The following is a 26,506-nucleotide window of genomic DNA, read 5'->3' as shown; positions in this document are numbered from 1 at the left end:
GGGAACAGGACAATTTCCAGGTCTTTTTTTAATGACACAGACCACTTGCTTGGCTTAAAAAAAAAAATCAAGGTACTAAACTAGGCACATTTGATCCCCCACAGATTCACAAAATGTGTAAGCACTTAGCGAACGAAAACCAGTAGTTCTTTATACACAGAGTCCTCAGGGAAGCAGCAGGGACTCATCTTCACTTAAACTGAAAAAATCACTTTCACACAGTGTCCCAGGAACACAACTACAACAAGCTAAAATTTTGACTTTACATCAAATTCTGTTAAGCTTTGGTTTTAAGAAAAAAATGGAAAGAACAGAAAATTCTACTCCTAGTTTGAAGGAAACATCTCTTAATTTTTACCTGGAATAGAAATAGAACTGGTCTATATAGTAAAACCCCATGGGCTTCACCTCTGTTCAAGTTTGTCAGTTCTACTGATTGTGAACTACAAGATTATACCTTAATATGTGTGAGTAAATTTACAATGCGTTGTAACCTGAATTAAACCCATACCTGGACCCAGGGAGATGACTTAGCAGAAGGTACTTGCTGCCAAATCTGATGGCCTGAGTTCAAGTTTGAGCCCAGATAGCACAATCACAGGAGAACTGACTTCTGCAAGTTGTCCTCTGACCTCCACACATGCACTGTGCCATGCACGCAAGCATGTATGCAAGCACACGTGCGCGCGCGCACACACACACACACACACACTAAAATAAGCACCTTTTTAAAAAATTGCTCAGAGACAATGGGGATGTTCTATCGGGAACTCACCAAGGCCAGCTGGACTGGGTCTGAAAAAACATGGGACAAAACCGAACTCGCTGAACATAGCGGGCAATGAGGACTACTGAGAAGTCAAGAACAGTGGCACTGGGTTTTGATCCTACTGCACGTACTGGCTCTGTGGGAGCCTAGGCTGTTGGATGCTCACCTTACTAGACCTGGAAAGAGGTGGGAGGTTCTTGGACTTCCCACAGGGCAGGGAACCCTGACTGCTCTTCGGGCTGATGAGGGAGAGGGAGTTGATTGGGGGAAGGGGAGGGAAAAGGGAGGCGACGGCGGGGCGGAGGCAGAAATCTTTAATAAATAAATAAATTAAAAAAAAATTGCTCAGAACCTTTTAGATATCAGCACCTCTTTATTCTTTTAAAAATAGAATCTCAAACCTTTTTTCTTAGTTATCATATCAATAACTATATTAGAAACCAAATCGAAGAAAACTTGAAAAGCATCTAATTTATTAATTCACTGAAAAATAAGAATAGAGGCTAATGGCACAGCTCTGTGGGAGAGGATGTAGTTAGAATCTGCCAGGCTCTGGATTCAAGCTCCAGCAACCCTCACTCAACTAAAAAAGAAACAGTAAAAATAAGAAAACAGACCCATTACATAGCAACAAAAGGAATTGTTTGAAAACTATAATATAGAAAAAATTGAAGCGTTTGTCTTATATTTGTGCAAATATCTGACTTAATTAAGCACAGCTGGATTCCCATGTATACGCCAGCATTTCATCTGTTGCTATAGGTCGTGGTGAAGGAAAAACACAAAGAGAATCTGGACTCAGAAATATGTGCCTGGGAGGCAGAACAATCTTACATTTATATTTATTTACATGCATGGGGGTGTGCATGAGCATGTGTGTGTGTGTATGTGTGCGCGAGGCCAAAGGATGCCATTCCCCGGTGTGGTTCACCTTGTTTTTGGAGGCAGGGTCTGTCACTGTCCTGGAACTCGCCAAGTGTGATAGACCAGCCAGTGAGCGCCAGGCTTCCCCTGCCTCCCCAGTGCTGAGACTACTAGTGTACACGCATCATGCCCAGGCTTTCAGGTGGGTTCTGGGGACTAAACTCTGCACCATACTAAGTTATCTCTGCAGCCCAGAATATCTTAGTGGCCCTCTAAACATAGCATTAGTCATTCTTTTATCTTACTCTCAGGTTCCACGACAGAGCTTTTAGACAAGCATATTACCATGTAAAACCTGAGATTGTATCAAACTTCTTACGCAGTTACATTAAAATCCACTGGTTCACCAGGTAGTTTTGACTCATTTTACCCGTGCTTGATTTCATAATACTAATTTCTCATCCTGTATAAAATATTGGTTCAGAGCATTATAAGTTGCAGATGTTGATACATTTAATACAGTATTAAAAATAAAATTTGCTACCATAATATCATATCTGGTGAGTCTTTAAGTGTCAAGGTAGTCAAGCTCATGGCAAGATATGCATTTTCCAAAATGCTTTTCTTCCCAAGGCTTTGTTATCAGCAGGAAATCCTGCTAGATGTTTTCCTTCAAGTGAGAGTCTGACTTTGTTCAGTTTCTGTGAAGCTGTATGCTAAAATACTCAACTTCAAATGGCCACAATGATGGTGTCCAGCAGTTTACAGAAGTGGCTCACACTCCATCATAGGACTGCTTTTGAAACACAAATTATTAAACCATTCACCAATGAAGACTTGACTGAACACAGCATGTTTTCTGTTACACCAAGGACTTTCTTAAGTAAACCGCATCTTGTGAGCAAGGAGCGGTAAGGAACACAGTAGTTATGGCAGGGGTGATGCATTCCAGTCTATCATCCATTGGAGACTTGGCCCGTGCCCTTTCCTGGGCTCTCTTCCCACATGTATTCTATAGTTGGTCTTTTCATGGTGTCCCACATTTCCCACGTGCCTATTTCCTGCAGTCTTAGAATTTTTCATACTCTTTGCTTATTTTCTCTAGAGCCTCTACTGAATCTTTGAGACCCGATAGTCTACTTTTTGTTTGATTCATTCTTCTTGTATGGCTTTCTCTTGAGTTTTCTTGTGATTATTGGGTTTTTCAATTCCATTTCAATTTCAGCTTGAGTCATCTTTTATGCTTCTTATCTCTTTACTGAATTTGTTTCCAAATTCTGTATTGTTTTTGTTGTTCACAGCAGCCTTATGTCTATATTTTCTGGATTGTTTTGTTGTTCCCAGCAGCCTTATGTCTGTATTTTCTGGATTGTTTTGTTTTTCCCAGCAGCCTTATGCCTGTATTTTCTGGATTGTTTTGTTTTTCCCAGCAGCCTTATGTCTGTATTTTCTGGATTGTTTTGTTTTTCCCAGCAGCCTTATGTCTGTATTTTCTGGATTGTTTTGCTCCCATCAGCTTTACGTCTATATTTTCCAGTACATCATTCAGAAATTTATTCTCTTTATGTTCCTTTTTTTTAAATTCGCTGTCTTGTTTTTTTGTGTCTTTTTTAAACTTTTATTTGAATCCTTTGATGAAATTCATGATTGTTCTTTTAAATTCTGTGTTCTGGGGTTCATCTAAGTCATTCTCACTGGCGAACAAGTCCATAACCTGAAGGATTAGGAGGGGAGGTACTGCCTCGATCTTTCATCTTATTTGCATCTTTGTGACGAGATCTGGACACGTGGATCTCTTTTGTTAGTTCTGTGTCTGATATGGACAGAGTAGGTTGACACAGCAAAAGACAGGATGTTGCCAGCTGGGTTCCAGCTGAAGGTTAGATATGGAATTAAGTCAAATGAACATAGGGGATGGGGCTGTTATGGAGGATGTACATCCTAGCCTCAGCCTGGGTTCGGGGATCTTGGGGTGTGGGGGGGTGCAGTTTTAGAAGGGAGGATGAGGTAGACTCACTCACGCAGACTTTGGTGCAAGATATACTGAACCTGGCTAGACAGAGATTTAAATATGGCACCTGAGGGACCTGCAGATTGGAGGTGGGTGGGGCAAGACCTGGAAAATTGGGAGCTGCACAGGCAGGAGTGGCCAGACTAGACCAAGTTATTGGATGTGGAACCTGGGCCAGATCTTTGGGGTTGGTGAGGGTGCACAGAAGGGACTATCACGTAAACTCACTGGGTTAAAGCCTGGGAAAGGATTTCACATGATGCATTCTGATTTGTGCATAAATGCCAGACAAGGTCCATAGAACACATTTTGACAACCACTGACTGAAATGAACACTGCCCATACAGCTCATTTTCTTTCCTGCAGTATACATTTGTCAAAACTCCTTAAGCCACATGGAAAAAAAATTAACAAATGAAAAACTACCCACAACAAACCATCCAAAACTATTTTTAACATTCATATTAAAACCAAGTACTAAGAAACTTAAGAGCAATGAATATTTATTGCTTTTATATCAAAGTCTTAGATTTCCTAATGAAGTATTAATTTCCTTTTGTAAAATTAAACTTTAAAACAATTTAAAAACATGAGTGACAAGAAAACACTGTTAAAAGATCAACAAGGAAGGGGTATCCGGCCCTGCCATACAGTCTCTCTCCATTCAATATACTCTTGGTATGCAGCCTTTATTATTTGGAAGTATGTTTCATCAATTCCTAAAGTCTCCAGGCCTTTTCTCATGAAGGCATACTGAATTTTGTCGAATGCCTTTCCAGCATCAATCTAGATGATTATGCTGGCAAATTTTTTGTCAACTTGACACAGGCTGGAGTCATCTGACAGTAGAAAGCCTCAATAGAAAAAACGCCTCCATAAGATTGAGCTGTAGACGTCTGTCAGGCATTTTCTTAAGTAGTGATTGATGGGAGTGGGTTACGGGGGGTGTGCAGGTCATTGTGGGTGGAGTCATCCCTGGGTAGGTGGTCCTGGGTTCTGTAAGAAAGCAGGTTGAGCAAGACATGGGGAGCAAGCCACTAGCCGCACCTCTCCATGGCCTCTGCATCAGCTTTACCCTCCACGTTCCTGTCCTGACTTTCTTCAATGACTGACGGTGATGCTGAGGTGTAAGCCAAATAAACCCTTTCCTTCACATCATAGTGCTTCATCTCAGCAAACCCTATGGTTATGTTGTTTCTGTCTTTAAGCTTTTTCCATAATGGTCTCTTACGTTTATTGATTTATGTATGTGAACCAACTTTGCCTTTCTGGGTTCCTATCTTGACTTCCTCACAATGATGAACTATAACCCAGAACTGTGAGCTTAGATCAACCCTTTCTACCCTAGCTGTTTCTGTCGGGTGTTTTATCTCAGCAACAGGAACATGAATCAAAATGACAGCTTAAAGGAGAACAGGTTTGTTTTGGCCCATGGTTCTGATGGTTCAGTCCTTCATGGTGGAGAATGTGTTTTAGAGCATTTGTATCGTGGTGGCAGAAGGCAGATCAAAGGGAATACAGGAAGGGGCCAGGACAAGATATCGCCCAGAGAAATACTCCCAGTGATCTGCTTCCTCCAACTAGGTTCAACCTCATACCTTTTTACCAACTACAAATAATGCTATCTTATTAACCCACTGGGGGTTAATCCACTCATTAGCCCATAGCTTTCAAGACCTGTCTCTGGACATGCCTATGAAGATACACCCTACTCTAATCTTCTAGGCCACCCAAGCTGACAGTCAAAACTAACCATCACAATATGAGGAACCTCTTCAGGACAGTAGCCATTTGAAGCATTGTCTGATATCCTGGACTCACCTCAGTCTACATACACACACACACAGTAGAATTTTTCATATCACCTAAATATTGTGAATCTTCATTCTGAAAAATCCCTTTGACAGTAAGGGTGAAGAGCAATCTGTGAATGTAATTATGTTCTAATAATCACGACTTACATTATGAGTTTGCTGTTCTCTTCCTCCATTGCTCACAGGTGGCCATTTCAGCTTTTCATCCTATGCCATTCTGTGCTGATTAATGCAAACAGGCTGTATTCTCCCTAGCCTGCACTTATTGCTGTAATGTTAGTGTACTAAACCCATAGTTATTTTTACTTAACTCAAAATAAATAAGATCATTTATATGATCTATTCATTATTAAACTTTAAGCACTAAAAGACCATCTACTAGGAACTGGGGAACTGCATTAGGTATTATAATCTAAAAAGAATACCACACACTTTCAAATAAATCGACCAGCCAATCAGTAGCTGCTAACCAAATTCTCCCGTTAGTTTATATAATCATGTTTTAACAACACACAAATATAAAGTACAAACATATACGAAGTCTTAATGCTCCTGAAAGGGGCTCCCACTACTTGATGACTGACAGAGCGCAAACAAGAACAGAAAGCTACACTGTAGCAAGAACTGCAAGGCCTGAGCTCTTGACCCCTTTTATCACTAAAAGACCTGGTTGCTGGAGGAGACATGGGTCTTCCCGTGTAGAAACAAGAACAATCATAAAAGCCCATTTGCATTTATGCGGCACGGTTATGCTGTGATATGGTTTGAATGATGGTAGAACATTTTCAGAAACAAAATAAGCAGACCACTATAAATGTTTTTCCTGTTATTCTTGTTAATTTTAAATAAGTTTTGGTGTTTATAATAAATATTTGGGGTAGCTAGATGGTTCAGTAGGTAAAGGTGCTTGCCGCTAGGGTTGATCACCTGAGTGATCCCTAAGAACCACTTAGTAGAAGGCGAGAACCGACTCCCCAAAGCTGTCCTCTTATTCCCACGTGATATCCACCATAAACAAATGTAACAGCAATAAATTGACAAATAATGATTTTCCTTAATTAATATGCTGATAATCTATTAGGCTTTGGATTCTTTTGATAAAATGTTATAAAGCCAAGGCTATAAACAAAACTATGTGCTAAATAACTTGCATTTTTAGTATAGAATGACTTTAAATACGCTGAAAGTTCTTTTCAGTGTTCTACATTCTTTGTTCTCTGAGTGACTCAGCCAGAAAAACATTTCGTATTCAAGCCAGACAGTGGATCAAGTGAACCATAGCACACCCACCTGCTCTCACCTGCACACCCACAGAAACACATGCATGCACATGCACACACACATCAAACCATACTTTAAGAAAATTAAGTCCATGTGTTGTTATAGTACTTAATGATTTTCTTCTCTATATTTTTCTTTTCTTTACAAATCAAGAGATAATAAACAAAGTTATATAAATGAGTTTTTAAAAATAATCTTTTAAAAAAGACTTTACTCATTATGTATACAGTGTTCTTCCTACATGCCAGAAGAGGGCATCAGATCTCATTATAGATGGTTGTGAGCCACCATGTGAGTGCTGGGAATTGAACTCAGGACCTCTGGAAAAGCAGTGCTCTTAACCACTGAACCACCTTTCCAGCCCCTTTTTAATAATCTTTATGATCTATTATTATGAATGATTTTAAAAGTTCTCACAAAACAATATATAGATTTTTCTGTCCTCAGATATTTCCATTAAAAACACAGTATGGAATTTTAGCTTCAGCATTAAGGATTACTTGATCTGGATATACTGTAGGTTTGGGTGGGATATGTGTGTGCATATGGGTAAACTTTGGGTGTCATTCCTCAGGAGCTATCCTCTTGAAGATTTATTTATTTTTATGTGCATGAATGTTTGCCTGCAAGTATGCATGTGCACATGTGTATGCCTGGTGCCCATGGAGGTCAAAGAAAACATTAGATTCCCCGGAACTAGAGTTGCAGGTGGTTGTGCTATGCTGGATTGGAGCTGGGAATCAAACCTAGTTCTTCTAGCAAGAGCAACAAGTATTTTTACCCACTGGGTCATCTCTCCATCATGTCCACTTTGTTGTTGGGACAGTCTCTCTGGATTGGAGCTCGACAAATAGCAAGGTGGCTGGGCATGGAGCTCGAGAGGTGCTCCTGTCTATGTCCTCAGCACTGACATGTGTGCTACCATCTTGGCTTTTTACCTGGTTGTGGAGCTCAAACTCAGGTCCTCATGCTCACAGAGAGTACTTTTCCAAATGAACCAGCTCAGTGCTGTATTTTAACTTTTCATAACTTTTGTTAGCGAGTTCCCAGGATACTGACAGACTTTCAAGTACAGCTGTTCCTGCCCAAGAAACACATCTCCCCAGACCACAACACTGTCTGATAAAAGATGAACTATGTGATCCCCAATGTGTCAAGCTCATTTTTCACTGTCACAGCACATGGGTGGGCTGACAGGTCAGGATGTCGTAAGCTAATGGACTACTGCTGGCTCAATATCCTGGTTTTCACTCTTAGGGACTGCTCCCACATTCTCTAGCCATGGTTTAGTCCCCAGAGAAGCATCCAAATAGGCAAAGGCCGAAGCTGCAGGGCATCCTGGCAGTTCCTGTTGGCTTCTCAGACTAAGTTTACTTTTTAAGGCAAAGCATTTGAGTTCCCAGGTACCCCAAACTATCATTTCCCTACAATGTACACATCACTGTGGGAGTAGCTTTAAGACTTCAGCAGTTACCTATGTGGAAACAAGACCTTGGAGGTCAGTTCCACATGACAGTGCACTTCTAGATCAATCAACATAGAATTTACTGATCACCCCAATGGTGACCATACCTTGTGAAGGAGAACAGAAGTCAAATTACCACGGCATACCTACCCGTAACGTGAGGAAAATCATTTTAAGTTGTAGTTTGGATAGACACATATATTTAATAAATAGAGTTAGTTAGCAAATATTTTCAAAGAATTAACACACCAAAACACTTAGATTTCAAAGTGCACATGTAAATATGGACCTCTATATTTGAACGCTATTTGATTTCCTAGGAAAGACATGCAGGAGTTACATGAGAATGCTGTAGGTACAAGGGATCACTCAGTTCCATCAGCTCTGAATTAATTCTCTACTGGACAAATCATGAAATATCAATTCTCACGGCTATATGGCAATGAAACCCTTCTGTACAAAAGCTGGCAAGTATTTTTCCTAGAAAAGATATGCCTTTTCTAATTTAGAAAACAAGATAGCTGTATTTTTTATTATAAATAATAGCTTTAATATAAAACTGTTCCCTTATCTACATTTTCCTCAGAAGGGAACTTGCATGTTACCATAGTACCGGAGCAGTGTTGGGCAGTAGGAAAACATTATCTCATGAAGTGGGCATGGCATCTCAGCTTCATAAAGTACTTACACAGAACAAATGAGATAGGATGTGAAGATAGCTCTAATGCTGCCTCAAGAAACTGGGACCTCAGAACGGTCCATTCAAATTTCAGTCAGACCATTTCTAACAGGAAATAATAATTTCCCTCATTCTAGAAGACCATGCTTTTCCGGAGAAATACATGTAGGAAGTCCACAAGAATTCCATATGTAACCACTCTTCTGTTCCACACAGTAATATGTTTGAACATTTGGAGTTTCATCTGTTCTGTGACCACTGTTAATAGTAATAAGCAATTAACCTGATCATCTATAAACCCAAGGGGGGGGGGAACAGCTTTAACATTTTTATCAATTCATGCTTAGTAATAAAAACAAACTATAAAACAAGAATAAGCATTGTTAAAATAATCTTTAATCTCAGCATCTCGAATTAATCTTGTCAGTTTAGACATTCCTTCTTCTGTGTCTGGTGTGGGACAATTCCGTATTCTGTAGATTGTGTTTTAAATAAACTCTGATTGATCTGTAGCTAGGCAGAAAGTATAGTCGGGACAATCAGAAAGGGACAAAGGAAAGGTTGGGCAATGAGAGCAGGAGAATTCTGGGAAGGAAGCTTTCTCCACAGTCCTATTCAGACACTGAAGAAGCAGGATGTGACTTGCCCTGCTGAAAAAGGTACCGAGCCATGTGGCTAACATAGATAAGAATAATGGGTTAATATAAGTTATAAGAGCTAATACAAAGCCCGAGCTAATGGGCCAATCAATTTATAATCTTATGGAGACCTCTGTGTGATTTTCTTTGGGACTTGCCGGCTGTTGGAATTGGGTAAGACAGAAACCCCAACAAGCCTGCTCGCTCTTGTTACATGTGTCTGTCTTCTTAAAAACTAAAACTTCACATACTTAGAAGAAGCTAGCTTTTTCCATCCTAGACTCTACTGTGGGTGCATCTTTACTGGCCTTCAATTACAGTTAGGGGGCCCAGCAGCTAGTCAAATGGTGCTGTCTCTTCTATGGGTGTGGGAAGAAGCAGGAACTGGAGGGCCAGGTTGCCAGCTGTCTTTTAAACAAGAAAACTGATCTGAGATCACAAATTGTAGTGACCAGAAATGCATTTTTATTAAACTTTAAATATTCTCATTGCTTCCACTATTTTAGAGATAATTCTGTTTAAGCATAATCAAGAATAACCCATCATTGGGTCAGTATTTCTTTCTTTGCAAGAATACAATCAGAGATAAATAATGCCTTTTTCTCAGGCCCTGGTCCCAGTCCTAAGCTTGCAAAAGATTCTAGAGTTTACTGTCAATTTGAAGATCAGTACTGTTACCCCTTAATTAAGAGAAGTTTTACAGACTAAAAATGCTAAGATCAAGTGCAACTCAAAGAAAGGCACCTTCTTCTGGTGGAGTCAATGGTGCAGTGGCTGACGGGAAGCACTCCCATGCTTTACTGATGCCATATTGCTATTTCAGACCACGAAAATATGCTTTTAAATTTCCTTTTTTATGAGACTCCAAGTCAAAAGCTGAGTGCCCATTGCCATGGAGACAGTTCTATTTAAGGCACTCTATTAGTCCTTTCCTCACAGAATACAGAAAATGGTTAACAGAAAAGCAACTCTCCCCACGGTTTTGAATTAAGTAACTGCAACTGTTTCTTCAGCAGTCAACACCTGGGCATCTGGGGGTGTGGCAGGGAACCATGTAATACGTCTCCTCTTGCTTAAAATCAACAACAGGCTCAAGTTTAGCACTAGAGACAACACAAGGAAAACACCCATTACCACAAAATTAGAATCAACCAAACAGAATAAAATTAGTTGTGATTGCTACTATAGATAAGACTGTAACTGACTAAAGCAACCTGTGTTTTGCAAAGAGCTAGTTTCCACTTACTGGCATGTGCATGCACGTGTATATGAGAATTTGTATGTATGTATATATGTGTGTACACATTCATGTAACATATAGGTTTGTATCCTGGATCTGTTCTTCATTTACAGCCTTTCTAATGTCACCATCTGATACTTACACAAGGCAGGTAAGCAACCATAAATGAAAACATACCTATAATTTATATAAATGCTTAACTCTTCTCTTAAGGACTCAAAACAATAAAACAAATACATCAATCCTTGGTCTTTTTAAAGGATATGTGTCCTAGTTCTCTTTAAGGGAAAAATTATTTTCATTGTGAAAATTTAAATATCAGTCTTCGGACTTAGCATTTAAGAACATTTGCTGCTCTTTCAGAGGAACCAGGATCAATTCCAAGCACCCACACAGTGGCTCACAACTCTAGTTCTAGGAGATCTGACTCCCCTCTGGACTTCTCCAGCAGGGCACTGCCCACACATGATGAACATATATACATGCAGTCAAAACACTCATTCACAGGTCTAGATTAATGACCATGCGTTTCTATAACTAGGATCAGTTTAGAACCACCTCATCTTAATTTCTTCAATCTTTCCAAAATGAACTTTTAAAAAGAAAAGCAAGTTTCAGTGTGTGGGGGCAAGGGGAGTCAATCATAGTAATTTAGAAAGGGCATTTGTTTTTGTCAAGACCCAGTCACTTCGGAACTTGTTATTAGTTCTATAGATACGTAGAACCCAGACCTTGAGTGGTGCTAGAGTACTTGCATCCTATGCATTCACCGATTTCAAGAAACAAGTCCTATTGCTATGGACTGAGGAGGAACTTACTACTTGTATGTAAATTTCTCTTAGAAATGACTGAAAGCCTATTATGCATTATTTATATTCCAGGAAAAGGCAAGCATCTGCCTCCTGTGAGCCTTACATCTTTATCTTAGAACTCCACCTTGGACTGACTGATCTCCAATGGACCGCACAGTATACCTTTGTTTATAGTCAATCATCCATGAATGCTAAGTGCATGAAATGACTATGAGGAAGAAGAGTGACGTGGGCTCCAGGCCTCTGTGAAGGATGAGTAATGCACACCTATCACAGGGAGGCATTCTGCAATACCTCTCGTGAAGACAACAGTTAGTAAAGAAAGGAAAACAGGGGGCTGGAGAGATGGCTCAGTGGTTGAGAGCATTGCCTGCTCTTCCAAAGGTCCTGAGTTCAATTCCCAGCAACCACATGGTGGCTCACAACCATCTGTAATGAGATCTGGTGCCCTCTTCTGGCCTGTAGACATACATACAGATAGAATATTGTATACATAATAAATAAATAAATATTTAAAAAAAAAAAGAAAGGAAAACAGAACCACCGTATTAGTGAATAATCAGTAAAGGAAGCAAGGTACAAAACACAAATGTCATGTGTGTGCTTGCCTTTAAAAGTTCAATGCCAGTCAGAAGTATTTTCCATCACGTGTGGCTGCTTATGTATCAACAAGTTGTTTTCTTTTTAAAACTTACACATTAGTTAGTGAATATTTCACAATATAAATATCAGTAAAATTTCTTAGTCTATTTCTGACGTATGGGTTGTGTGTATTGAAGTTCTACATGGGCATCATGGCAAGAGCTTGTCAAAGTACTTCCTCTAGACCTAAGTGCAGAATTGTCGACTCCGCATTCAGTGAGAATTCTCATCAAATAGGCTTGAAATGTGCATGCTGAGTGGCTGTCAGTGCTCTGAGTGGCTGTCAGTGCTCTGAGGGGCTGTCAGCGCTCTGTGTGGCTGTCAGTGTTCTGAGGGGCTGTGTCAGTGTTCTGAGGGGCTGTAGATTTCTCCCATCACATCCAGATGCACTTACACATTGGTGACCCAGATAAACAGCACCATATAATAGTCACTGATTAAATGCTTAGTGCCTCATTTTAAAAGCTCATCCTCATCAGGAATACTTGGAACACTCCTTAGAAGGATTAGCTTCTAGTGAATATCCTCCTTCACTACATCCCCCAGGCCAACACTCACGCAGCCTGCATCAGGTGCTACTCTTGCCAGCTCTGATGGATGCAGGCATTTCACTTACAAGACTCATTACATGGGTGCTTTTGTCAGTGTTGATTAAGGAAGGTAGGCAGTGAGCCAAGTCAAGGACAGAAAAAGACAAACATTTCACACTATTTATTGTGGCTAAAGACACTATGTTTCTGAGTATGAAATGAATCCTAAAGTATTGCCCAAGCCATTACAAAAAGCATGCAAACCTTCTTTGTACTATACATGAGGAACATAACCCCAACTATGAAGACCTTCCCAAGACCCAAAGGCACACTGTCAATCACCCACCGCTTAGGTACAAGTGATGGTCTTCTCATTTCCTGATCTTTTGGCACCTACCAGGTAGAAGGATTTAATGTGTGAAGAAATAAATAAATGAATGGAAGATACATAGTACTGAATGGTTTATAGATATCAACAGACAATATTTCTTTTCTGAGAATGTGAAGACCATTTAAAAGAAAAAGTATTTGACACAGAAACATACTGTTACTAAAAAATCTAAAGTTTTTATTTACCTAAACATACATCTCCCTCATTTTAAAGAGAGCCAACTACTAAATAGGTTTCGAACATAATTAAATGAAATTCATAGTTTACAGTGATTTCTTTTAAGTATTATTGGTGAATAAATCCAGAGCTTTAAACATGCTTGACAAGTAATCTACTACTGACTCATACCTGGCCAAGCTAAAATAATTTCCAAGTATCAACAACTTAGCCTAAATAATATTAAAACCTATATCTTATAATATCTATATTTAATATCTATATTATTATATAGTACTAACATAACGTATTTAAATATATATACCAAACATAACGTATTTAAATAACAACACCACAATATAAATACGTAGGCTACAATACAACTGAGATTTCATCAGTTTCGACTAAATTATAGAAAAGTTTGGATGAGAAATTATTTTCCTTACGTGTATGCCCAAATCAGTACCCTTCTAAAATGTCAGTTAGAAAAGACATTTGTAAAGAAGTTGTTACTTTGATCTCGGGACTTCCTTTCTCCTGGAAATAATACCTAGTGGCCAGATTTGCAGGCTTGTCAGTTAGCACCTCTACAGACCTACAATGTCCACAGCAATCTACCACAGAGGCATCTCAGGTATTACTGTGGGAACTCTTTGTTGTGTGATATTTGTACACTATGTGAAGATGTATTGCTGTGGTTGGTGTAATAAAAAGTTTAATAGCCAATAGCTAGGCAGGAGGTATAGGTAGGACTTCAGGGCAGAGAGAGAACTCTGGGGAGAAGTCACCAGCAAGACGCTGAGGAAGCAGCATGACCAGGATGGAGAAGTAAGTAATGAGCCATGTGACAGAATGTAGATTAAAAGAAACTGGTTAATTTAAGTTATAAGAGCTAGTGGAACAAGCCTAAGTTAAGGTCGATCTTTCATAACTAATAATAAGTCTCGGTGTTATTATTTGGGAGTTCTGATCTACTACAGCAGACCTACCCTTTCCAGGAATCCCTCTCTCCAAACAAACCTAGGTAAAGGATGAACCATGCTGCACAGCAGATGCAGGGAACTGGGGACACCAGCAGTGCAGGCTTCTTACCACCTTCAACTAATGCTCAATGTGAACGCTGACCTGACGGTAGAAATGAACACTCACATCACTTCTTAGCTGCAGAAAGAATGGCAAAGAATTTACAAAAAGTGAGGATATTTCTTGGGAGTCCAATTCAAGAAACACAATAACTGAAATAGTCCTAGACAATCCTTTTTCAAAAAATACTGTACCAGTCCTGGGTGATACCGTGAGATTAAGTCATGATTGGCTCGTTGGCAGGAAGAGGGGTCAAGTGTGCTGGGCAGTTTGAAAAAGGCATTCTGAGATCAGGAAAGACTGGCCACATAATTGAGGGTTTGAAAAGATAAAAGTAAAAACTAATAGATGAAAACTGTAATGAGCACTTCAACTCTGTCTCTCTCCCATGTGCACAATCCTAATTTTAGGTTCAACTGTAGTAGCTACAAGAGAAAAAAAAAAACAACCTACATCTGTCTGAATCAATCTTGTGATTAATCACATTAACAGGAATGACCCAGATTATTAATAACTTCACTTAAAATCATTAAGAAGGAAAAGAGTAGAAAACATCTAACTTTGAGATCACACCTGTTAATCTCTGGAGGCTTTAGGTTCCTATTCAATACAGTCAGTTTTACTTCAGAAGACTTGAGGAGTTCTTCACATTAAGAAAATGTTAGAATATACAGTCACGCAATGTTTATAGCTGTATACTGTGCCATACTTTGGATCTCAAACTAGTTTCAAATCCTGTTAGTTTGTTGGTACTATGACCCACAACTAGTTCCCAAAGCCCTCTGAGTCCCAGCTTCTTCACTGTTAAAAACTGAGAGCTGGGTTCAGTGGATAAAGTGCTTGCTGTATAAGTATTAGGTTCTGAGTCTGCGTACCTAGCACCTATGTAGAAAGCTGGTCAAGAAGACCTGTAACCCAGTGCTAAAAGGGGGAGGGGAGCTAGGAGGATCCAGGAGCCATGCTGGCCAGCTACTCTATCTGCACTGGTGAGCTTCTGGGTCAGTGAGAGACCTGATTTCAAAAAATAAGGTGGAGAGCAACTGAGAAGATATTCTATGTCCTCCACACACATGCACAGATGAGTAGACCACACATATATGTACATATAAACACATGCAAGCATATGAGAGAGAGACAGAGAGAGAGAGAGAGAGAGAGAGATTCTCCATGGGTTTACTGTGCCAATGTGAGCACACACAGAACTCACTACCTAGTGGGGACTGGCAACACAGACAGCATATAACCAAAGATGCCTTGTTTCTGATATGATAAAACAAACTTGAAATTGTGTCACAGTCTCAGATAATTATAATCATCTAAAAATCCATTTTTACTTACCCTGTGGGGAGCTTTCTAAATATTGTACACACATCTGTAATTACAATAATGAAATTCATTTCTTCAACTGCCCTGCTTTAGTTGTACAGGAAAAGGCAAAGATGAAATATGATATTCAGATGCATTCCTCTATTATAACTTTTGATTTGTAGAAAATAAGGTGAAAATATGTATCTTATTCTGGCTAAGAAGTACCTGGTATAAGAAATAATCCAGTCCTAAGCTAGGCATTTTTAAATGCTGGTCATGCTTATTCATATATGAGCTTTATTCTTTAAGATGAATAAGGTAAAGTACCTGTCACAGCTTATCAGAAGTTTCAGGGGTAGAATGTGAGTGTTTTCAACCCATGATTGAGTTCCAAATAAGGACAAAATATCCTACAATTTTCTTATCTGTAATATCTATGTCTTCTCCTTGATGGCAACCAATATTCTGGCTTACAGAGCAATGAATGAGTCATTCTTGGGTGGATCTTAAAGGTAAAGGCTAGTTATGGGGTAGGCAGAGGCTACAAAACATTCTGTTCCATGGTTACTATAAGAGTGCTTGATGACCAACGTGCCTGCAGCTGGCGTGGGAGCCTTGTAAAGCAAAGGGCTTGGAGCAGAAAAAGGAAAGGTCAAGCAAACCCTTTACCGAATGGGAACCTTCAAAGATACCCACAAAACATTTTGGAAATTGAAGATGTGCCCTTAACTACTCGTCTAAAACAGTCATTCCTTGCAGAATACTGGCAAATTCTAAGAAGTCTAAGAGCAAATTCTAAGAGTTCACTCCAAAGCAACAGCTATTTTATATTTCTAAGCATGACTAGCAGCTGAGGCTGGTGTCGGCACAGTCTCTCAGTGAACATTCTTACTCTACGACAACACTGTCCAAAGACTAGTATGATAGTTAGTTCAGTCTTGTGGCCACAAAAACAATAAAATAGCAAAACAGCAAAACAACCAGTACATTTTATTTTTCAAATAATCTTTATTGCTGTATTCTGACAGTGTTCCTTATAATGACAGTAGAATCAAGTTGGAAAGGACTCGATACATTTCAGAATGGTGTGATTGTATTGTGCCGGCTCTACTGTACTGCATCCAATATGAATACACTGCCAATACCTATGTGTTTAAATAGAAGTCTCATCATTTGAGAAAAAAACAAAACAAAAACAAAAAAACCTTCATGAACCAGATTCCAAATAAGAGACCATCTGGTAAGACAAAAATCCATATACTTTGTGCTAATGAAGAATAGGAAGGGCAACTGACGCAATAGCTGCACAGCCTGAAGTCCAGGCAACAGAAAAGGAAAAGGGTGGGAAGATTAATAGCAAATTATACTTTCCTTCTCACACTTATCGCAATGATATCTAAGATAGGCCAGACGCTGCTTGCCACTTTCAGGTCTTAGTTAACCACAGAAAGTAAATAGATCCCGGCCCTGTACCCTAGAGACCATAGGCTAGGCAGCTGAAAGTTTCCGAGCTCCCACGCACTCAACACACTGCCTCTGTATCCTTTCCCTGACACACACATATACAACTCTCCTGTGAAGAAAACAGCCAGGAGCCCTGACTGCAGAGCTGTCTATTTCCCATCCACACCAGTGTCCTTGTTTCCTTTGTCATAGAATGCTATGAGCAGAGCCTCGGCTTGACACTTCTCTTTGGTCTGATACTCCCTTTGCCCTCTATTGCTTCCAAGCCATGCAAGCTAACCCTGCTACTCAGGGTCCTCCTCTCCTTTTCAGCCAAACGCCAGTCAATTAGAGTGCAATGGACATAGCCTTGGACCAGACCTTTCTTCAGTTGCTTCACACAGCAGAGAGAATACTCCTTCAGAACCAAAATTTTGCCCTTTTACCTAATTTCTACCACCTAAAGGGATGCCCATGAGAATCACAAAACGATCATCTGCAGTTGATCAAAGTCTTACCATGCTAAGAGAAATGCTTCTAGAGCATCAACAAAGAGATGCCAGGCAGTATCTATAAGCATCCCCATACAGCACAGGTGACTGGGTGGCCTTATATGTATCTTCTGCCAATGCTATCAGGACTTGTTTTTTATTTTCTCCATTGAACTCCTTCTGCTTGTACCATACTCTACAGTCCGTAACTCCAACATAACAGTTTTTAGATGTCCCCCCCATAGAAGCCCTTCACACTCAGAAAACATTGCAAACACCAGAGCAGTTTGTTCATGTGCAGATTATAACTGTCAACAGTTTCTGTAATAGAAATTAAAGCTAGGAAGAGTTTAAAGGTTTAGTTCACCTAAAATAAAAGTCTACTACATGGTTGGGTGAAGGTGGTGCTCACCTTTAATTCCAGCACCTGGGAGGAAGAGGCAGGCAGATCTCTGTGAGTTCAAGACCAGCCTGCTCTACGGAGTTCTAGGATAACCAGGACTGTTTCACAGAAAAACCCTGTTTCGAAAAACCAGCCCTCGAAGTCTATTACATGTTATCATAAATCATATATCTTTATGGAACTTTATTTTCAAAAAAAAAACAGTGAGGTTCATTTACATTTTTGCAAATCTCTTCAATGTCTATCATAAGATAGCTGGGCTTTTTGCATTCATAAGCTGTGATGTTTTGACTGAAGAATACTTAAAGAAAATCAGATATGTGGTTAAAAAAGGAGACAATTATGAATACTTTTCTTAGACATCACATCAAAACCTTTAAATATCCCTTCTGAAACCATATACATGAACTTAATATTTTATATTATATTAAAGCCTACCTATCCATCTTACATTTTGAACAGATATTTTATCTCTATGTGATCTTGATAAACACCTCAAAAAAGAGTAACACAATCCTGAAAATTCAAAGAAAACAACTGACAATATTCATTGTCAGTGTTAAGACAATCATTGGTCAAACCCAATGTAATGATTTGGTTCTTGGCTGAAAGGCAGTGGGTTAGGGGAGGGGGCAGAGGAAGCAGGGTATAACAACTTGTAGCTTCCACAAACTGGTTCACTGGGTTCTGTGTATCTTCCAAATGTTGGTGCACATATGTGGTATCAAAAATCACATCCATTAATATAATCTTTCACGTGATGAGAAGAGAGTTTAAAAGGTGAGAAGCTTGCACCAGGTATGATGGTGTACGCCTTTAATCCCAGGTCTAGGGAAGCAGAAGCAGGCAGATCTCTGGGGCTCCAGGCCAGCCTGGTATACATACTGAATTCCATGCCAGCCAGGGCTATATACTGAGCCCGTCTCAATAACAGAACATAGATACAAGAAACAATTTAATGGAACAAATATAATTTTACAAAAATTTGCTTAATATCTGTGTTTGCATAAATACTCAAATCTGAGGAAGCAAATGTCTGTCAGTGCTCTTCTGAGTAAAATGGGTTATATAAAAAACTGTCCGATTGAGCGTGCTACTAAAACTATTGCACAGGTTTACACAGGCGAGACAGCTTGCTGCACAGAGTGCTGTGCACCTTCCAACTGCCTCACACGTGTGAAAGGATGGGTCCTCGAGGGTGACGATTCAAAGAGTAAGGCTTACTGCTTCTCCAACAGCATTCCTAAATGAGACTGATCTCACTCCCCCATGTTGAGTGGGACCATTTCCTTGATTTATGCTAAAGTATCAGCACAATTATGCCCACACTGCTTTTATACACACTAAAGAAAGAAAAAAAAAGTTTCTTGAGATTATAGCCTCAAAAAAGTTCAAAAACACAGTTTTTGATTATGTCTCGTGTGTCCTAGACATACTCCCCAAGCCCAGTGCCAGGGTGAGGAGTGAGGGGCCTGCAAGCATTCAAGAGCTGGGAGGTGTAGCTGACTCCCTGTGCTCTTTCCCCTTGAGCTGCTGCACCCTGTCTAAGAAGGCTAACTTTTGAATCCCAGTTCTAGGATCCTTGGAGCATTGCACAGAAGCTGTATGTGGAATGGAGATATTCCCTGGCAGTTTCAGCACTGCAGGGAAGAATGAAAAAGTTCATCACAGCAACAGAGCCCAACTTAAGGGTACTTCTTATTAGCTGTATGGTAGACTCTGCCACCTAAACCTTCTCAGTGTTGGGAGAGACCCAAGAAGATGCAAAGGCACCCTATAAACTATCAAGGTCACTGTCTTCAAAGGAAAAAGTGGAAAACTCAGGTGCTGATATTAGGAGACTACTGCTTTATAACTCTTCTAAACTGAGTAACTGATGCCCTTGCTTTGTCCTAGGTCTTCTCTGCTAACCCATGCTCTCTTCAAGCAAATACCCATTTCCCTTGTCAAGGGGATTTAATTAATTACTAGAAAATCCAAAAGCAATATATCACATTATTCTTTAAAGGAGGGTATGTACAAAGAGAGGAGGATACAAATGAAAAAATGAAACCAAAAATATGCATAAGGGTTATTCTCAATAAAAATATTATCATGGCCTCTCTTATACTAGCAATCATTAAAATTCCTATGAAAAATGACTACAAACCAAATTACTTAGGGTGTATTAGTAGCTATAATCCTAACACACAAAGGAAAACATGCAGACTGGGCTTTGCATTCTTGTATAATGACATTTGAGGGTTTGCATAGTGCTTACACACACTCTCTTTAAGCCACAAAGCCACCACGAGACAGGTAAAAACCATGTATAGTCTACAGGAAAAAAACTGGGTTTCAAGGAAGTTAGTTAACTTACCCAAAGATCAAACTGTAATCATCTTATAAATTATGGGATGCAGCAGAAGTCATTTCACCAATTAAATCTTACACTGATCTTGAACTATGAAGCATTAAATATACAAAGCAATAATTTAAATTAGTATTTTGTTACAAATTAATAATTATTTATTTTACTAAATTTGTGGTCCCAGAAACAAATATGTAAAATACATGAAAAAAGTTTTTATAAAGTCTACTACCTTCACAAACAATGACAATCTTCCTAATCAATAATGTAATAAAAAGTTCAATGTATAATATAACCACCACTATCATCACCACCATTATAGCCATCATGATCATTAGCAACATCTTGTAACAAGATAATTATGGTAGCTAGATTCAAATGTGTTAAAATTATGGGTACATTTTATAAGTATTTATATTTTTAATTACATTAAAAATAATTGAATACATAGCTAAATATTTAATCCATCTCAAGTGTTTTAATACCCTAAAGCATCTTAGCACTCCATAGAGAGCAGATTGAAGAGAACTGCATCTAGGTTTGCTATCACAAACTTACTATTTGATCTAAGACAGCATTAATTAAAAAACCACCTCACAATCAAAAATATAAAACCTAAGAAAGCTCACTTAGGCAAAGGTAGAAGGTAGCTACCTGTCCATCATGTAAGCAAATCTGTTCCATTGGGTGAACTAAATAAAATTTCTAATACTGACCATTTTGATTATATTAAATGAGGATCATATGGGTTAAATTAACATTTTTCACTTTATTTGATATTCTCTTTGCTTATAAAAACATCAAGAAGTTGTAAGAATATCAAACTGCATAAGTGAAAAAATACTATAGCCACAATAAGATGTATCACTAGAACTACTTAGAATCATGTTAAGGAATTGAAACTTCTCAGCATAGTGTTGCATACTTGTCATCTCAGCACTTGGGGGACTAAAGCAGGAGAATCAAGAGTTCAAGGCTAGCCTGAACTACATTGAGGATAGCCCAAGCTACACAGTGAGAGGTTGTTTTGTTAAAAAGGAAAGAAATAAACATGTAAATCCTTTAATTTATGTAAGAAATTCTATTTATCTAATAGTAGTAATAGTTCAACACACAAAGTATGTGTAATACACCACCTTAATTCTGAGGTGGCAGGTGAATGGGCTGACAGTCACCTACCTCCTTAATGGGCTTCACCACTTCATGCTTGAAATTAAAAATCAGATCCTGTTGTTGTCACTCAAATTTCTTAACGTAGAAATGCTTTACAATACAGGTCTTGCTATGTTCCCAAAAGTAAATAATTCTCCTCTCACTACAAAGTGCGCTCAGTTATGTATGGTGACAGAGCAGGTGCTGTGTATGGTGACAGAGCAGGTGTGCTCACTGTGTATGGTGACAGAGCAGGTGTTGTGTATGGTGACAGAGCAGGTGTTGTGTATGGTGACAGAGCAGGTGTGCTCATTGTGTATGGTGACAGAGCAGGCGCGCTCAGCTGTGTATGGTGACAGACAGGTGCTGTGTATGGTAACAGAGCAGGTGTGCTCACTGTGCATGGTGACAGAGCAGGTGTGCTCACTGTGTATGGTGACAGAGCAGGCGCGCTCAGCTGTGTATGGTGACAGGCAGGTGCTGTGTATGGTGACAGAGCAGGTGTGCTCACTGTGTATGGTGACAGAGCAGGTGCGCTCACTGTGTATGGTGACAGAGCAGGCGCGCTCAGCTGTGTATGGTGACAGAGCAGGTGTGCTCACTGTGTATGGTGACAGAGCAGGTGTGCTCACTGTGTATGGTGACAGAGCAGGTGTGCTCACTGTGTATGGTGACAGAGCAGGTGCGCTCACCGTGTATGGTGACAGAGCAGGCGCGCTCAGCTGTGTATGGTGACAGAGCAGGTGTGCTCACTGTGTATGGTGACAGAGCAGGTGTGCTCACTGTGTATGGTGACAGAGCAGGCGCGCTCAGCTGTGTATGGTGACAGAGCAGGTGCTGTGTATGGTAACAGAGCAGGTGTGCTCACTGTGTATGGTGACAGAGCAGGCGCGCTCAGCTGTTTATGGTGACAGAGCAGGTGTGCTCACTGTGTATGGTGACAGAGCAGGTGTGCTCACTGTGTATGGTGACAGAGCAGGTGTGCTCACTGTGTATGGTGACAGAGCAGGCGCGCTCAGCTGTTTATGGTGACAGAGCAGGTGTGCTCACTGTGTATGGTGACAGAGCAGGTGTGCTCACTGTGTATGGTGACAGAGCAGGTGTGCTCACTGTGTATGGTGACAGAGCAGGCGCGCTCAGCTGTTTATGGTGACAGAGCAGGTGTGCTCACTGTGTATGGTGACAGAGCAGGTGTGCTCACTGTGTATGGTGACAGAGCAGGTGTGCTCACTGTGTATGGTGACAGAGCAGGCGCGCTCAGCTGTTTATGGTGACAGAGCAGGTGTGCTCACTGTGTATGGTGACAGAGCAGGTGTGCTCACTGTGTATGGTGACAGAGCAGGTGTGCTCACTGTGTATGGTGACAGAGCAGGCGCGCTCAGCTGTTTATGGTGACAGAGCAGGTGTGCTCACTGTGTATGGTGACAGAGCAGGTGTGCTCACTGTGTATGGTGACAGAGCAGGTGTGCTCACTGTGTATGGTGACAGAGCAGGCGCACTCAGCTGTGTATGGTGACAGAGCAGGTGCTGTGTATGGTAACAGAACAGGCCGATCTAGACCTATGGATCTGATGCTCTTGCTCTCCCCTCTGGTCTTCTCTGACTCAAGTATCAACAACTCTCTTTATTTTGCAAAACAGTGAACATAAACTGTGAGGATTCTTCTAAGAATGAGATTCTCATACAATACACAATTCACTGTTCAGACACTGAATTAAAACAAATTCTATCCTTTGACAGCTAATTCAGTTCCTCTTGAAGTTTCCTCAGAATCCATCACACATATCGCATAAATTAGGCTGCTTGCAGACAGAAAAAAGTCTTCTGCCATACAAACAGGTAAAGCCTTGTCCCATCCTTAATGTCGGTTCTAATAGCAGAGGGTCACTCAGTTACAACCCATAGGGCTGTCACTCACTTGTTTATTACTGTACACTATTAAATGGACACAAGAAAATGTAAAGCATCAGGCTGTGAGAGCTGTAGATTAACTTTGCAAAATCATATACTCTATCAAAAATAAAATCAACTCATTATCAGAATGTGGCATTTTTAGAATGATGAAGCATTTAGTGCTAGATGATTTTTTTCTAGAATCCATAAGAACAGCAATCTTAAAAAGCTTCAAACATTGCCAGGTCATGTCTTAACTGGCAAAAACAATTCTTTTCCATCTAAATTCATTTCATGCTACTACATGAGTCAAAATTAAACACCTTGCAGTTACTGAAAACTGAGTACTGTCTGAGGTGGGCACCACAATTATAAAATGTGAAAATGTGTGTGCCCAGTTTGCACATGCTTCTCTTTTTTCTAGTTATGACTAGAAGTGGGGGTGACCTTCCTAGGTAAACAAAAATACTAGTGCCTTAATAACTAGAAGATAATCATAAACATGCCCTTAGTGCTAGTGTTATGGATCCATAATCAAAGCTTTTTCAAAAGAAAAATAAAAAAGTATGAAGCCAAATATCTATTCCAAGTATCCTATTAGTCAAACAATTTGCTATTAACTATTTAAAAATTTATTAAAATGTTAATGTGCTTTGATTGAAACAGAATTATATTGTTTAAGCAAGTCAATTACAGCACCTTTCCCCACACTCAGTTAAGAATATATAACTTCCTCTCATTTTAACTGAGAGTAAACTGAATTAAACAGGTCTCACTGGCATTGTTTTTACTGACAAAGGCAGTTTCTGTTTAAAAATTAAGAAACAATATTTTTTAAAAGCTAAATTCAGATGCCATCTGGTCCAGCAATGAAGGAGTTAACATCCAACTGCACTGAACCGAGCTTCTGATCCATTACATTTCTCACAAGCTGCCCCACAATGAGCTGAGCAAGTATCAACTGTAATTTGATCCAGGAGTTTATGGGGAAAAAAATAACTGCACATACTCAACATGCACATTTAATAAAAATCTGTTTTAAGAGAAACATATCCAATAAACACAATTTAAGGCGTATTTAATTGTTTGATTAACTTCAAACCTGTAATCCCTTTGCTTTCCTGACGCTCTCAAATAAAATAGGAGAAAGGAGGGAAGAAGAAAAAAACCCGCTCCACTGCAGGGAAAAGAGGCTTGAAAAACAACTTTGATTGGCACTTGGCCTGACCCACAGAGGAAGAAAAACAGTTTTTGGACAAAGAGCGCAAATATTTGAGCTTGCTTATTTATGTGCTTGCTCGCTTGTTTTTCTTAATACATAAAGAACAATCCTAAAGTGACTTTAGACAGGGAAACTGACGAAAACGGCACTGTATTCATTTTAGCTCTCAGATATGCACAGCTCAGCAATTTTAATTCATTGGTGCTGGACAAACCGAGCCACCTCACCTAATGATCTCACTTCATGCAATGTAAAAATAGAGTGTGGAGGAGAAAAGGGTTATATTATTCAAGGAGGCTGCTTAGATCTGTTAAAAACTCTTCTGCGCCTACAGGGACATTTTGTCATCCTTTCTCTCCCTGCATCCCCATCCCCCACGGAGCGATTAAGCCAAGTAAGCTAAACAATACTGGAGAAAACTTTCTATCAGTCAGCCTGGAAAGCAGTAAGCCGATTCTGGGTCGGATTTTCTGGATCCACACCGCGGTGGGGGATGTTACGGAGGGCGACACCACGACTACTTCAGCCTCCACCTCCACCAACCCCAGCAGAAGGCACTGGAAGATCCAACAGCGTTTCCCAAGGGCATAAAGTTCCAGATGCCGACACGGGGCCTTTCGGGACCCACCAAGAAAATACCAAGAGTGGGTGCCGGGGCACGGTTGGCCTGGCAGCAGCGAGCCAGTCAAAGAAATACCCCCAGAGACAGCCTCGGCGGAGAGGCTCCTGCAGACCACAGGCTGCAGTGATTTCAGGCCAGCCTCCATCCCTAGCCGAGCCGGTCCCTCCCAGCATCCCTTCAGCCTCGGGGCAGGCCGGGCGCGGGGACCCCGCGGGGGGACCCTTCGCGTCTCGCCCCCCTGGAGCTCCGGCCGGACCCCGGCCCCGGGGAGCGCCCCACCGCCGCCGGACGCGGCCGCGCCGTACCTTCCGCAGCACTTTCCGGCAGTTGGTGCAGAGCAGGTAGTTGGCCGAGGCCGACGCGCTGCCGCCACCGCGGTTCATCGCGCCGACGCCGGGCTGTCACCGCGGCTGCTAGCGGAGGGCCGCCTCAACGTCCTCTCCTCAGGGGGTCGGGCGGTGGCTACGGCGCAGCGGCTGCCCGCTCGAGCTCGGCGGGGACTGCGGCCGCGGCGCTCACCGGCCCGTTGTTCCTCCCGCCCCCATCGCCAGACCCCCGCCCCGCCGGCCAGGACGAGCAGCCGCGGCCGTCTCAGCGCCTCAGTGCAACCCCGCCCCCGCGGCCCGCCGCCTTCAGGGCTGCCGCGCCGGGAGCCGCCCCCTCCCGCCAATCAGACCGCGCCGGCCACGCCCCCTCCCGCACCCGCCGCCAATGAGTGGCGTCGGCCAATCGCGGAAGGCGAGAGCACCTCGAATCTCCGGGCAAGTTAAGTTTATCTCCGAGGCTCGGCGCTGAAGGGTGACCGCGGGTTAGTTAGGCAGCGGGGTGGGAGGGGCTCCAGCCCGCCAATGAGAAGCGGAGGGTGTGGTGTATGCAAATGATCCGGGACTCTAGCGCCGCCCTCAGGACAAGCCACTCCCCTCCACCCCCCACCCCCAGCGAGGTCGGGGCAGAAGGGAGTGAGATTAAATAGCTGGAAGCTAGAGCTCGCTAGAGGATCTGAGACCGAGCTAAACGTTTCCTGCTCTCTCGGTGGTGGACTGGAACGCTAGCTAGAACGTCCCTTCCTCCGGGGCAGTGGTTTGGCTTTCTCTCGGTCGAAATCTAAGAATAGCTGTGAGGAAGACTGCGGTCTTGCACCACTTTGCACCCAGAGATCTCAAAGAACTTCATGCTTCACTCTGAGTCTTGTGCGAAAGACCATCCAGCTACCTGAGGCTGCAGGGATAGAGGTTTGAGTTCTCTAC

At 41.2% G+C, this 26,506-nt stretch overlaps 1 protein-coding gene across 2 annotated transcripts in view; it reads right to left on the bottom strand.

Moving 5' to 3' along the window:
* Sesn3 (sestrin 3) overlaps window positions 1-25,859 on the bottom strand; it is a 64,759-nt gene extending 38,900 nt beyond the window's left edge. The window contains exons 1-2 of one of the 2 annotated variants that reach the window (XM_050162192.1): window positions 25,565-25,621; window positions 20,380-20,463 (exon numbers count right to left, since the gene is read on the bottom strand). Coding sequence is in view for 1 of the 2 variants with exons in the window: in XM_050162191.1 (XP_050018148.1) it covers window positions 25,565-25,642 (78 nt within the window). In the remaining variant the exon portion in view is untranslated. Of the gene's footprint in view, window positions 1-20,379; window positions 20,464-25,564 lie in introns of both variants that reach the window. The other variant, XM_050162191.1, reaches the window with a different exon arrangement.
* Window positions 25,860-26,506: the final 647 nt, after the last annotated feature.

The sequence above is a fragment of the Alexandromys fortis genome, unplaced genomic scaffold (assembly GCF_014885135.2).
Source record: "Alexandromys fortis isolate MF-2015 unplaced genomic scaffold, M_Fortis_MF-2015_v1.1 scaffold_112, whole genome shotgun sequence".
Taxonomy (NCBI): Eukaryota; Metazoa; Chordata; class Mammalia; order Rodentia; family Cricetidae; genus Alexandromys; species Alexandromys fortis.
Note: the sequence above shows the minus strand (reverse complement) of the source record. Positions and strands in the feature narration are given on the sequence as shown.